Source organism: Triturus cristatus, chromosome 4_1 (assembly GCF_964204655.1).
Source record: "Triturus cristatus chromosome 4_1, aTriCri1.1, whole genome shotgun sequence".
In the NCBI taxonomy this organism is placed as follows: Eukaryota; Metazoa; Chordata; class Amphibia; order Caudata; family Salamandridae; genus Triturus; species Triturus cristatus.
In genome coordinates this window covers 311,543,664-311,556,688 of record NC_140585.1, presented here as the reverse complement: position 1 = coordinate 311,556,688, position 13,025 = coordinate 311,543,664, and the positions used below count along the sequence as shown (strand labels likewise).

Genomic DNA, 13,025 nt, shown 5'->3' with positions numbered 1-13,025 from the left:
TGTCACAGGGGTAGGAGTGGTTTGTGTACTTACGTGCACATGACTGTGTTGCCAGCCGTCTCGGGCCGGCCAGCAGCTTTATCATCATGGAAAAACACCCTCCTCCTAGCCACGCCCCCTGCGTGCTCCTGCGTGACAACACATCTTTACCAGTCTCGCTTCGTGCCTTCCTCTTCGGTAACTGAACTGCAAACACTTTAAACACACAACATAAGTGATCCTCATTGGGACCAGGTACCAGCCTGGAAGGCTGAATATTTCATGGGAACTTGTCGTCAGGGACACTGTGTGTTCAGTCTGTACCAAGAGTGCCCCGAGGCCTGATGCAAGCCAGGAAAAGGGCCCCCTCATCTCCTGGTTTGGTGGTTAAAAACACAGCTCTAACTGGAGTGCAGCGGACCCCTCAGAGCCCTGGGCCTCGGTGCTACTGAACCCGCTGCACTATTGTTAGCTACCCCTCTGGTCCTGGCCTTTCCTTTCACTAACCACTCTAAGCTAACACTTTGGCTCAAATTTTTAATTTCAAGTGAACTAACCAGGGCGGGCTCTAACACTGGCGGCTGCGGCGCCCTGTGCGACAATATCTTTTGGTGCCCCCAATGACCACCTCTGCCAGGGATTCCCTCACTAGCACCCTTTAACAGTGCCCCCTCAAGTCTCTGTAACCACTGTCTCTCGGATTAATTTAGTTTTATAGAACCACTCATACCAGTGTAATGTGTTAGAGCTCTTTACACCACACACACATTGCACAGAGACAATCCTATGTGTGTAAATCAGTGTATAGGAAATGTTACAGTAGTGCAAGGTGTAGTGTAGGAGTAACATACTGTAAATAATCTAGGGCACCTTCATTTTTATAGAGAAATCAGAACATGTCAAATAAAGGTAGTGACACTAATATTTAGAAAAATATAAAAACATTTATTTAATTATATATGATCATTTGAAAATATTCATAAATATGTTTTTTATAGATCTGCACAGGGCTTTCATTTATACAGTATCCTAGCTTCAATCATCCTTCAAGCATTCATACTAATTAGATTGATATTTCCAAAATCAATTCTCTTATTAGTAGTACAAAGTTTTGGTCAACTATACAGGATATAAAAAAATTGTAATTTGAACATATGATTTTCGGGTGGTTTCCATGTTGTCTAGTGTAGGAGAGACATGTCATCGGTACTGGTAGGGAGTATAGTTTAAGAGTCCTCATTCTGGTAAAGCGCAAATTCAGAATGTAAAACATAATATCATTGTTAGGGGTTCTCTTTGTAATAAGAATTGTTTTCTAACCAAATGAATCCTTTTGGCAAGATTAGGATAATGAAAGACTGGGCAAAAAAAAACATATTGCTTTAACATATACCTTGCAGTGTGCATGCAGCTCTTTGATGACAGTTAATAGCTCTCAATATTCTATATTAGAATTTTGACTTATAAACGACAAGTAACAAAATGAGCTCTCTTACAGCAGTAACTCACCGACCTATTTACATTATATGCACTTTGTTATCTGCATGGAACACATTCTTCGCAGCAGGCAATCTAACCCTCTGCGCTACCTTAGGACGAGTCAAAACTTCCACTAGACAAACCTCCGGTAATCACCGGAGTTCCCTTGACATTTTAATTGATGCCTGAAAATTGCTGGAGGCCAGGAGGCAGCAGCACTTGCTTTTAAAATTATAATATACTTGGGAAAATATCACCCCCACCCCAAGTCAGCGCCCGGTGCGGTGACACCGATCGCACCGCCCTAAAGCCGGCCCTGGAACTAACACAACAATACCCAGAGTGCAGGAGACTCCTCAATCAAACGTTGAACTTTGTAACAAGATGCCCTGGTGTGATGGGGGTGGTGAATGGGGGTGGGGGTAATTGCTGTCAGGCCTGGGACTCTCGCTACTTTGTACATGATTTGGTGTCAGGATGGAAGTTGGGGTAGCTTGCAATGGGGGGCTCTGTTCAAAGTATTTTTGACTGGCCTCAGTGGCAGCTGCTGTTGCATCCTGCCATCTCTTAAGTTGTTTTGCCCAGTGGCCCCAACATCCTGCAGGCTCCTGGAGGGCCTCCAGGTGGTTTTACTGCTTCTCTCAGACTTTACTGTATTTTGCTGGGCCCACTGTACCGTAATTATATAACCAAAGCAATGCCAAGCACCCGAAAGGCGTTCCCACTGAGTGTATCCATAGTATATGGAGCCCCTCATCTAGCAAGTGTGTGTGCTTAAAGTATCAGGCGAGCCCTCACACGCCATCCTAGGTGTCATGCTTCATCGTAGGGCTGCCTCCTTCCTCAGAAATAATGCTAGCGAGTGTTTGAGTGGCGAAGAAGTACGTTTCTGTCTTATAAAATCAAATAAAACGAATAATGAAAAATAGATGATTATAGTGATGACTGGGCTTCCTGTGATTACAGGGAGTACTTCTGGAGGTGGCGATGGTGCGAGGATCTAGAATATGGGACTACAAATTGTGAGGTTTGCCCAAAAAAACGGTGTTTTTGAGAACTCAGGAGCTGGTTGAAATCAAAGTTGTGATGCCCTAGAGTGTACTTCCTCCGCCATCACAAGGTCAACATGTTTCTGCCATGTAGTGTCCCGCGTGGGGTCCTTGGCTTTCATCAGGTCAAGGATCCCCCCATAATTATGTATTAAGTCCCACGCATATTTCAATCTTTCATTGATAGCATGCCACGCGACTCAAGATATACTTGAAGTAAGATATACTTGTGTTTTGTGAATTCCCGGTAGGTGTAATCCCTATATATAGGGTGACAGGGCCCCATGGTCGAACACCTGGAAGATCCCCTTGTAGTCACGCTTTCATCAAAGGGTGGTCTCACCCGCCTTCCTAATAGGCTTCATGCCCGCCAGATGACATGCAAAGTTCCAGGAATTTGCAAAACGTAAGTATATCTTTACTCATGTAGCATAGTATCAATGAAAGATTGGATCTCCTTCTCTAGACGAGAGTTCATCTTTGGATCTCACTCTTAGCTAATGTTTCAGCTCCATGAGGCTTTACTTCTTTTTCTAGGCTCGAGTCTGTCTTCAGCTTCTCTTGTCTGGAGTCAGTGTTTGGTTCTTTTTCTAGGATAGTATCTAAGGTCCACAAGTCTTGATATAGTTTCGTAGGCCAGAGGCTGTCTTCACGTTCTCTAGACTGGAGTCAGTCCTTGGTTCTTTCTCTACGGTAACATCTCAGGTCCACCAGTCTTGATATCCTTTTCTAGGCTCGAGTCTGTCTTCAGCTTCTCTTGTCTGGAGTCAGTGTTCGGTTCTTTTTCTAGGATAGTATCTAAGGTCCACAAGTCTTGATATAGTTTCGTAGGCCAGAGGCTGTCTTCACGTTCTCTAGACTGGAGTCAGTCCTTGGTTCTTTCTCTACGGTAACATCTCAGGTCCACAAGTCTTGATATCCTTCTCTAGGCTCGAGTCTGTCTTCAACTTCTCTTGTCTGGAGTCAGTGTTTGGTTCTTTTTCTAGGATAGTATCTAAGGTCCACAAGTCTTGATATAGTTTCGTAGGCCAGAGGCTGTCTTCACATTCTCTAGATTGCAGTCAGTCCTTGGTTCTTTCTCTACGGTAACATCTCAGGTCCACAAGTCTTGATATCCTTCTCTAGGCTTGAGCCTGTCTTCACCTTCTCTAGAGTCTTTTGCTCTTTCACCTTTGGTCTTCACCAAGCATGTTTTTATCTTTTCCCTGGGCTTCGATGCTTCGCTCTCACCTCAGTTTTACCAGGCCTGCTCACCCTTCTCTTTGGTCAGCTTGTCACCAACGTCCGTAAGGAAACGGCTCTTCTCCACTAGGCTCAAGCAGGGGCCTCTTGCACACCCCAGTGTAGGAGGTCTGTGTATTTATGCAGTTGTGGGCTGAAGCTTGTTGGTCCAGTTCTGAACATAGGAGCGGTCTGAGGAGGCGGCCTCATCTTCAGGCCTTGCCCAATGAGTCAACGATTGGCAGTCTGGTTCTATAGGTCTGATTGGCATAGTGGTACCCATCAGGTAGGAATCAAGGGTGCCATTGGATGGGGCAGTCAGCCATGGTAATATATTGTAAATATACTTCAGGCCATCTCTAGGGGACTGATCATCAAGGGCAGGTCAGTGCCTCGGAAACACGGGTGATGCTAGACCAGGGTCAGGCCCATGTGGTGTAGAGCAGAGACCCAACAGAATGCTTGTAGCTTGGGTGTCCCGCCTTCTCTCATCTACTGTTGGTTTACGTCAACAGTCTATTATTATTGGCAAAACACAAAGAGTAGCACCCTCTTGCAGAGTACCAGCCACCGTGCTACTTATACCAGAGAATGTAAGGTTCTTTCTGTTGGCGTAAGGCGGTGGGTGTGTTGTGGTTTCAGTGGTACAGATAACTAGTCAGTTTAATATTTTTTTAGAGCTTAAACGGATCACAGCTATGATGTCCCCTAACATCTAACATGTATTTTAAGTAATTTCTAAAGCATTAGTTGATGTCAGCGGAGTGCGGGCAAACTTATAGTTATCGTAATTTCTAGAGCAATGAAAATAAACTTTGGGCGTCATCTGCAGCTTGTGGGGCCAGTGTTTATGGTCTTCATTGGAAGTGATCACATTCACCATATAGTTACTAGATGCACACTTACACAGAAGGTCTGATTTGTGGATTTTAACCTACCAAATTTTCCAATTATGTGGGAAATTTGCCAATTTTCTGCCTGGCTGAAAGTGTTTTCATCAATTCTAGGGCTCATGTGTCTCTGGGGTGGTCTGAGGATCCTGGGACTCTGAGTAACAGCAACTGATAAGGGTTTGTTACAAACTGTAAAATTCACCTCTGAGATTCATCAATGGATCTGAAAGGTACTGTCATATGTCAAATTAAATCTTGCAAGTGTGACTAGATGAATTTTAATTGCTCATAGCTTCACAAACACCTAACAGATTTACACCACTCTACATTAAGGATATTCTGTGGAACCTTCAAGTAGTTTGGGCTGAGGGAGCGAGTAAAGGTCTACATGGGTAGCTTCTATGCTCTCCCCAAAGGGGTGTAATCTTTTGACCCACTCTACGGATCTGCTCCTAGTGTGGGCGAGAGAATCAGAGGTAAACAGACCAGGCACATGCCAGACTTGTGGATTGGCTCAAATCAAATGTGTCCACGAAAAGGCCTTTTTCATTAAAAAGTCAGGTTCATGCATAACATAAACAACACTGTCTTCTTTGTAGCTGGGGTGACACAAAGCCACATGTAAAAATCATTTTCACATTGTTGGTACTTTGCCCCCCCACTCATTGCCTCAACCTCGATTAATTTCCACACTGCTTAACTTGGTGCAGATTGCTCAATGGGGGTATAACATGGAAGGGGGGGGGGGGTGCAAATAAGTGCTTTTCACTTTTAACATAGAAATCTCCATGCACGACTTTATGCAGCACAGCAAACAAAAGGGCTGACTGAAGCTCCGCCCATCTCAACAGGCGTGTAATGTTTAGTTTCATTTGACACCTTTCCTTGGGTTGTGTTTTTGTTCAGTGGGGCCTGGGGTGACTGGGCCAGGAAGGAAACCAAAAGCAGTCCTGGCAAACATGTTCAAAGCTGCCCAGCTCCCATCTCTTCTTTTACCCCCACCCACCCGCCCATTCTCTGCCTCTCTCCTGTCTTCCTCCTCTCTGCTGTCCCTTCTCTCTCTCTCTCTCCTCCTTTGTCCTCTCTCCCATTCTTGTTCCCTCTCTACTCTCTCTGTTTCACCCCGTCTCTCTCCTCCTTCTTCCTCTCCCTCGCCGTCTCTTCCTCTACTCTCACTCTGTCTCACCCTCTCTCTTCATAGTCTCGCTCTCTCTTTCTCTCTCTTCTTGCCTCTCTCTCACTCTCTCTGTCTCGCTCTCTCTTCCTTTGTCCTTTCTCTCTCTCCCTTTCTCTTTGTCTCACCCTCTCCTCCTACTTTCTCTCTCATTCTCTCTCCAACTCCCTCTCTATCTCGGTCTCTCTCTTTGTTCTCTCTCCCTCTCTACCTGTCTCTCTCTCTCTCTCTACTCTCTCTCACTCTGTCTGTCTCATCCTCTCTCTCTCTCATGTTATGCATGAACCTGACTTTATAATGAATACCTGTGGAAGGAGCTACAACAAGCCTCCTCACCCGCTCCCAAATACCTCAAAAGTAGCCTGACCAATATAGGGCTAAACCAGCTCTGGGACACTCCTACAAACTACATCCCTTTAAAAAATTTGGTTTGGAAGACGGTTAAATATCTGATGGATGATGTTGAACACCTATTCGGCGCAAGCAGCTTAGAACTGTTTTGACCTGGGTTATGCCAAAGCCACTAAAACAAGTTGCTGAAGCACAGACTTGTCTGCTGCTCTATAAACAGAACTTCGTGCACTGGCTGAAGGAGAAAGCAGGCTCTACCTGGCGCTCATGGGACTCAGCGCCAGGAGATCTGCTGCACCTGCTACTATGCACATGTAAAGAACTGTTGGAAGAACGAAAACAACTGCTAGAACGCCATTTCAATCAGCGAGGGGTACATAGGAGACAAGCAGTGCTGGCCTGTTCTGCACCTAATGACCCACAGTTGAATTGCCATCTAGTGAAGTTCCTGACGTTAGTGTAGAAGAAAATGGCAGCACAACAGCCATAAACCAATGTTAGGATAGTGCCCGGGAACAACTGCAATTCTATCATGGGGATTCAAAGAGGGCAGTTTGCATGTATTCACACCAGTCCTGGTACTAATGCACTTTATTAAAGACGTAAGCACTTTTTGCACTTAGAAGCACTTTTTGAAGTCTGGTATAAGTAGTGGACTGGAACTAAGTACCCTCGACCTCAACAGCATGTGCTGAATCAAAAACAACTTGGCCAGGAGAACTTCTTCTCAGTCGCAACATTGGTTAAAAAAAAACAACATATAAATTATGAAATATTTTTCATATGCAGAATTGTTATTACTTGATGTTTTTTGTATTGCAATGGTTTTTATTAACTATGCAAATAAAATGAACTTAAACTCTCTCTCTCTCTCTCTCTCCGTCTCTTTTTCTCCCTCTCTCTCTGTCTCTCTCTCTTCTCCTTTGGCCTCTCTCTGTCTTTATCTCACTCTATCTCTGACTCACCCTCTCCTCCTTCTTCCTCTCTCTCTCTCGCTCTCCTCGTCTCTCTCCCTGTCTCTCTCTACTCTCTCCCACTGTCTCACCATCTCTCTCTCCTTCTTCATCTCTCTCTCTTGCTCTCTCTCGCCCTCTCTCTCTCCTCCTTTATCCTCTCTCTGCGCTCTCTCTGTCTCTCTCTCACTCTGTCTCACCCTCTCTCCGCCTTCTTCCTCTCTCTCTGTCTACCACTCTCTCCTTCTTTGTCTTCTCTCCCACTCTCTCTTCTTGTTACTCTGTCTCTCTCTCTCCCTTTCTCTGTCTCTCGCTCTCCCTCTCTCTCTCTCTCTCTCTCTACACCTCTCTGTCTCTCCCCCTCTCTCTCTTTGTGCCTGGACACATTAATCTCGGGGAGCCAGATAAGTGACTGAGGCACCCTCAACCGCCCTGGGCCTTCCAACACCGCCCTCCAATGGCTCTAGACCCTCAGGGAAATGCCCAATGGGATAAATGGTCAGTCTGGACCTGAAGAGGGACCTGTGGACAGCTGCCCCCATGTCCTGGGTGTTAGGGGAGAGGATGTGGCTTAATGGCTAGAGGGGCTGACTTTGAAGCTGGGAACCAGATTTGAGTCTAGCAGAAGGCTCAAACATCCTATGATTGTGGGCAAATCACTTAATCTCCCGTGCCTAAAAATGAGTGTGTCTGTCTGTAATGTAACTGGTGCTCATGTAAAGTGCTCTGATACAGTCTGGTCGAGTTTGCTCTATATAAAACTGCAAAAAATAAATTGTGAACAGTGGCTGTGGCATCTGGCAGCTTCAGTCTCTCAAAAAATGAGTGTGAAGAAGAGCCAGGTCAGGGGACAGCTGTATTGGTGCTCTGGTTGCAATTGCCTAAGCAAAATAAATATATTTATAGAAGGGGGAGATGCCAACAACGCTCCAAAACGTATGCTGGAAATGTAATTTACAACTATCTTTTCATTTGAAGAAAAAGTAAATTCATAAATTGCTATGTGAGTCTTGGTCTCCTCATGCAGGTGTAGCTCTACACAAACATGGCCAGTCAACAGGACACCAATGAGGTACTTAAATCATGTTTTCAAACATTAACCACACCACTGTACTTCACACAGCTGGCAACGTGTTACCGACACATACATCAGCAAATAAGGACCAGATGACAACACATCTCTCTATAAAGGCAACAAACAACACTCAACAATTACCTGGCCAGACTGCAGTCTATTGTAAACTCAGACCATGCTGAGACAAGGGTTAACCAACCAAAGAACATCAAGGCCACCCCGATGGCTCATCATGACATCATAAAAGATCTCTTATCGCGCAACCATAGGAAAATGGGGAAAAGGCGGTCACCCTGGATAAATAAATCTGCTGATTACTCAAATGGGCTGGCTCATTGAATCAAGTATTCTGGTTTGTTTGCAATGGAAGGTTTGCATTGGGGTATAATGCAGCCGCTGGACAAGGGAAGGTTGATAGAGCATTGCTAGTGAGGAAAGTAGGAGTTATCAGGATTTTAAGGAAGGAAGAAGAAAATTAGCTTTTTGATGTAGGATCTCTTACCATAAATTAACAGCAAGCTGCTCATGGTTCGAGGGAGAAGGGCGATTTGAGAAACTTCTGATTTATTCTTGACTCCTTCTGCTTCAAACCTTGGATTAGTCTACTAGTCGCTTCCTTCTCTGGGCTTGGGTTCAGAGGTATTAACTTTCTTCTCTAGGCTTGGGTTCAGGGGTCTTCACTTCCTTCTCTAGGCTTGGGTTCTGGGGTCCTAACTTCCTTCTCTAGGCTTGGGTTCAGGGCTCTTCACTTCCTTCTTTAGGCTTGGGTTCAGGGGTCTTCACTTCCTTCTCTGGGCTTGGGTTCAGGGTCTTCACTTTTTTCCCTAGGCTTGTGTTCAGGGGTCTTCACTTCCTTCTCTGGGCTTGGGTTCAGGGGTCTTCACTTCCTTCTCTAGGCTTGTGTTCAGGGGTCTTCACTTCCTTCTCTGGGCTTGGGTTCTTCTCTGGACTTGGGTTCAGGGGTCTTCACATCCTTATCTGGGCTTGGGTCCAAGGGTCTTCACTTCCTTCTCTTGGCTTGGTTTCAGGGGTCTTCACTTTCTTCTCTAGGCTTGGGTTCAGTGGTCTTCACTTCCTTCTCTAGGCTTGAGGCTCTCAGTAATTCCTTCTCGAGGTTTGCATCCACTGAGTCTTCACAATCATCCTTTCTCGGTGGCCGAAGACCTTACACTGAAGGCTTTTATCAGGTTCAGCTGGGGGTGGGGCCTGTAACACGCATCATAGTGGGAGTGTGTTTAAGCAGGGTTTGTTGTTCGAACAGAGCGGAGGTCCGTGGAGGTGGCCTTATCTCTGGGACTTGCCCAGTGAGTCAACAGATTAAGGAGACCTGTTCCAAAGACCTGCCTGGCACAGCGCTATCAATCTGGAAAGAGTCATGAGTGCCAATGAAAGGCTAATGCGGAGTGAGACAAAGTCAGCCACAATAATGTAACTTAGAAGCACTATGGAAATAACCATGCTGATATACTCAGGACAGTCTGGTGCCTCTAAAAACATTAGAAAACTATACATGCCGGGGGTGCCAGTTATAGGTATCTTAGAGCAGGAGATATAGTTACCAGAGATAACTATAACTGGTGAATTTCAGTGGTTTTGTATGTTTAAAATGTTATGTTGTGACTAAAATTGTTGTAAACATGAACGTTACTTTAAACTTTGTTTGTTGCAGTAAAAAGAAAATATATCTATAATTAAATACAGATTAAAAAAGTGACTTTTATGGTTCACCCTGACAAGGATTGTCGTTGTTGTATGAGTGGGGTTTCCATCCCCTTAACCAATTTCCAGATTTCTTAGACTATCTATATCTAAATCTGTAGCAATGAAATAATAAAAATAAGTACATGAGAATATATGTTCTAAATATATACCAGCATCCAATTTCCAAAGGGTAATCATACACATAAATGAAAAAGCACTCTCGGGGTGAGTTCCGTGAATTTATTTAACTGGACTCGGGCAAAAACAGAGGCGTTTCGGCTAACGCCTTTATCAATGTTTGTCTGGCGCGCCAAAATTACAATTTTTTTTATACAGTCACAGCATCTTTGTGTTAAAAAAACTAAAGAAGGACCAAAATCGCAAATGCGAACAATGCCGCCATCTTAACAATGTGCAATTACTTTTAAATATAACATAACAATCAATCACATTGGTTTTGAGGACACTGGTCCTCTATGGACCCTACACAAACTAAAATAGCGTGTATATATATCGGATATATTGCATTGTATATGCGATTATTTTCCTTCTGAAACCACAAAACCTGGTTCTGTTATGTTTTTCCTCACAGTAAATGCCGTTCAATTTATCAACATATCTCGCCCTAGATGGGCTATTTTTTCAACAGAAATTGCACATAAACATATAATGTAATTCATATTGTCTATTTTTTGGCTTTTGCGCCGAAAATTGGTCGGTCATTTAAGAGTGACTTACATGTATTTAAAAGGAGAAGTTTCGGCCAAAATGGCATTACTAGCTGCAGTGGCAGACTTGAGAAATGTTTTCAATGGCTACTTTTGTGGGTGGCAGAATGAGTGCTGCAGGTCCCATGGCATTTAATTTACAGGATCTGAATATATGCTGTACCTATCTACTAGTAAATTAAATGTACCAATCATGTAAATGACAACTGCACAATATTTGAGGGTGAGACTACAAGCACGTTGCCACTGGTTAGCAGGGAAATGTTGCACAGAGTCCTAATGCAAACAAAACGTGTTTACCAAAAAAAGGTAAACATCTGGGGGAGACCCTGCAAAAAGGGCCAGGTCGAACAAGTATAGATTTAAATATAAATATAGAAATATAAATTACATGGTGGCGGTTGCCACTGTGTAGGTATAGTTAGGTCAGAGTTACTATAGGAAGAGCATTTTTGTTTTTCCAATAACTTTGACACTGACAAATTTTTAGGAAACAATCCAAAAAAAAGTTAATTTACCGTAGCTCCTTCCTGGAAAGTTTCAGGGTGATTCATTAAGCAGGAGCAGAGAGAAAAAGGGGGTCATAAGCACGTTTTTCCAATGTAATTTCCCATAGGAATTTTTGACACAGCTACAAAAAACAAAACGGTTATACAGAGTTTTGTAAACAGCTTAACTCAGAAAGCTTTTTGTGAATTGGTGTAAATCTACTGAGTTGTTTTTGAGAAATTAAGATTAAAAAAATGGAGATATCTGGATGGTTGGCCCAGAGTAAATACAGAGGGATTACAAATTCAGAAATTAGATTCAGATTGGCTGAGAGGGCCTTTTTTCTCATCGCACATCTTGGTCTTGAGACCAATGATGTCATTTGAAATGTCATCAGTGATGTCATCAATGATGGCATGGAACATGTCACAAGTGATGTAATAGACATGGTCATAAGCGGTGTATGGCGGGTGCAAGTTATAGTGAGCTCAGTAAACTATAACCAGTGAATTTCATTTTTTTTTGTTTTAAAACACTAGGGGGCTTATTCATAAGCCTATTGCACTGCCGTTACGTCACTTTTTGCCATATTAAAAGTGACGCACGGGCAGCGCAAGGGGCTTGTAAATAAGCTTATAGTTTTTATATTATTAAGAGGCCTAACTATAACATCACTTTACCTATGTTTTTTTGAGCGAATATATATATATATATATATATATATATATATATATATATATATGTCCCAATTGTGTTGCCACTTGCTTGGAGTTGCACTCAAAGAACAAAGCAGGACCCCTTGCCATTTCAGAAAAGGTCCTTTATTTAGTTGCAAGAACCGGCATTCTTTACAGAGCGTTTAACAAGGTCCTACGCGTTTCAAGGCTCCTGCCTCTTGATCACGGACCGGCTGGTTTCTGGCAGAGATTACGTCTTCATGACAAGCCCCACTTTTAAATAATTACCTGCCCCCAGGTGGGCTGGCTCTGGTGTTGAGTTCAAGGGTATCATGGGAGTTGTATTTTATCGAAAGTTACCGCCATGTAAGCTTGCTTGTAATTTGCCCTCCAGTGGATGTTACTGAAAAGAATCCGGTTTGAATTTAAAGCAGAACTTTGTCTTTCTGCGTTTAGCGTGATTCCAGTATCACGCTGCAGTCCATTAATTTCCATGGCGGTGCAGCTCCACGACCGAGGCTGGCCGTATTAAATGTCCCAATTGTGTTGCCACTTGCTTGGAGTTGCACTCAAAGAACAAAGCAGGACCCCTTGCCATTTCAGAAAAGGTCCTTTATTTAGTTGCAAGAACCGGCATTCTTTACAGAGCGTTTAACAAGGTCCTACGCGTTTCAAGGCTCCTGCCTCTTGATCACGGACCGGCTGGTTTCTGGCAGAGATTACGTCTTCATGACAAGCCCCACTTTTAAATAATTACCTGCCCCCAGGTGGGCTGGCTCTGGTGTTGAGTTCAAGGGTATCATGGGAGTTGTATTTTATCGAAAGTTACCGCCATGTAAGCTTGCTTGTAATTTGCCCTCCAGTGGATGTTACTGAAAAGAATCCGGTTTGAATTTAAAGCAGAACTTTGTCTTTCTGCGTTTAGCGTGATTCCAGTATCACGCTGCAGTCCATTAATTTCCATGGCGGTGCAGCTCCACGACCGAGGCTGGCCGTATTAAATGTCCCAATTGTGTTGCCACTTGCTTGGAGTTGCACTCAAAGAACAAAGCAGGACCCCTTGCCATTTCAGAAAAGGTCCTTTATTTAGTTGCAAGAACCGGCATTCTTTACAGAGCGTTTAACAAGGTCCTACGCGTTTCAAGGCTCCTGCCTCTTGATCACGGACCGGCTGGTTTCTGGCAGAGATTACGTCTTCATGACAAGCCCCACTTTTAAATAATTACCTGCCCCCAGGTGGGCTGGCTCTGGTGTTG

At 43.9% G+C, this 13,025-nt stretch overlaps 1 protein-coding gene across 1 annotated transcript in view; it reads right to left on the bottom strand.

Annotated features, from left to right (window-relative positions):
• The window catches only part of LOC146854850 (uncharacterized), a 45,337-nt gene extending 35,991 nt beyond the window's left edge, over window positions 1-9,346 (bottom strand). The window contains exon 1 of the mRNA XM_085652224.1: window positions 8,677-9,346. Coding sequence (XP_085508350.1) covers window positions 8,677-8,701 — 25 coding nt within the window. The 5' untranslated portion in view covers window positions 8,702-9,346. The remainder of the gene's footprint in view (window positions 1-8,676) is intronic.
• Between the last annotated feature and the right edge of the window lie 3,679 nt (window positions 9,347-13,025).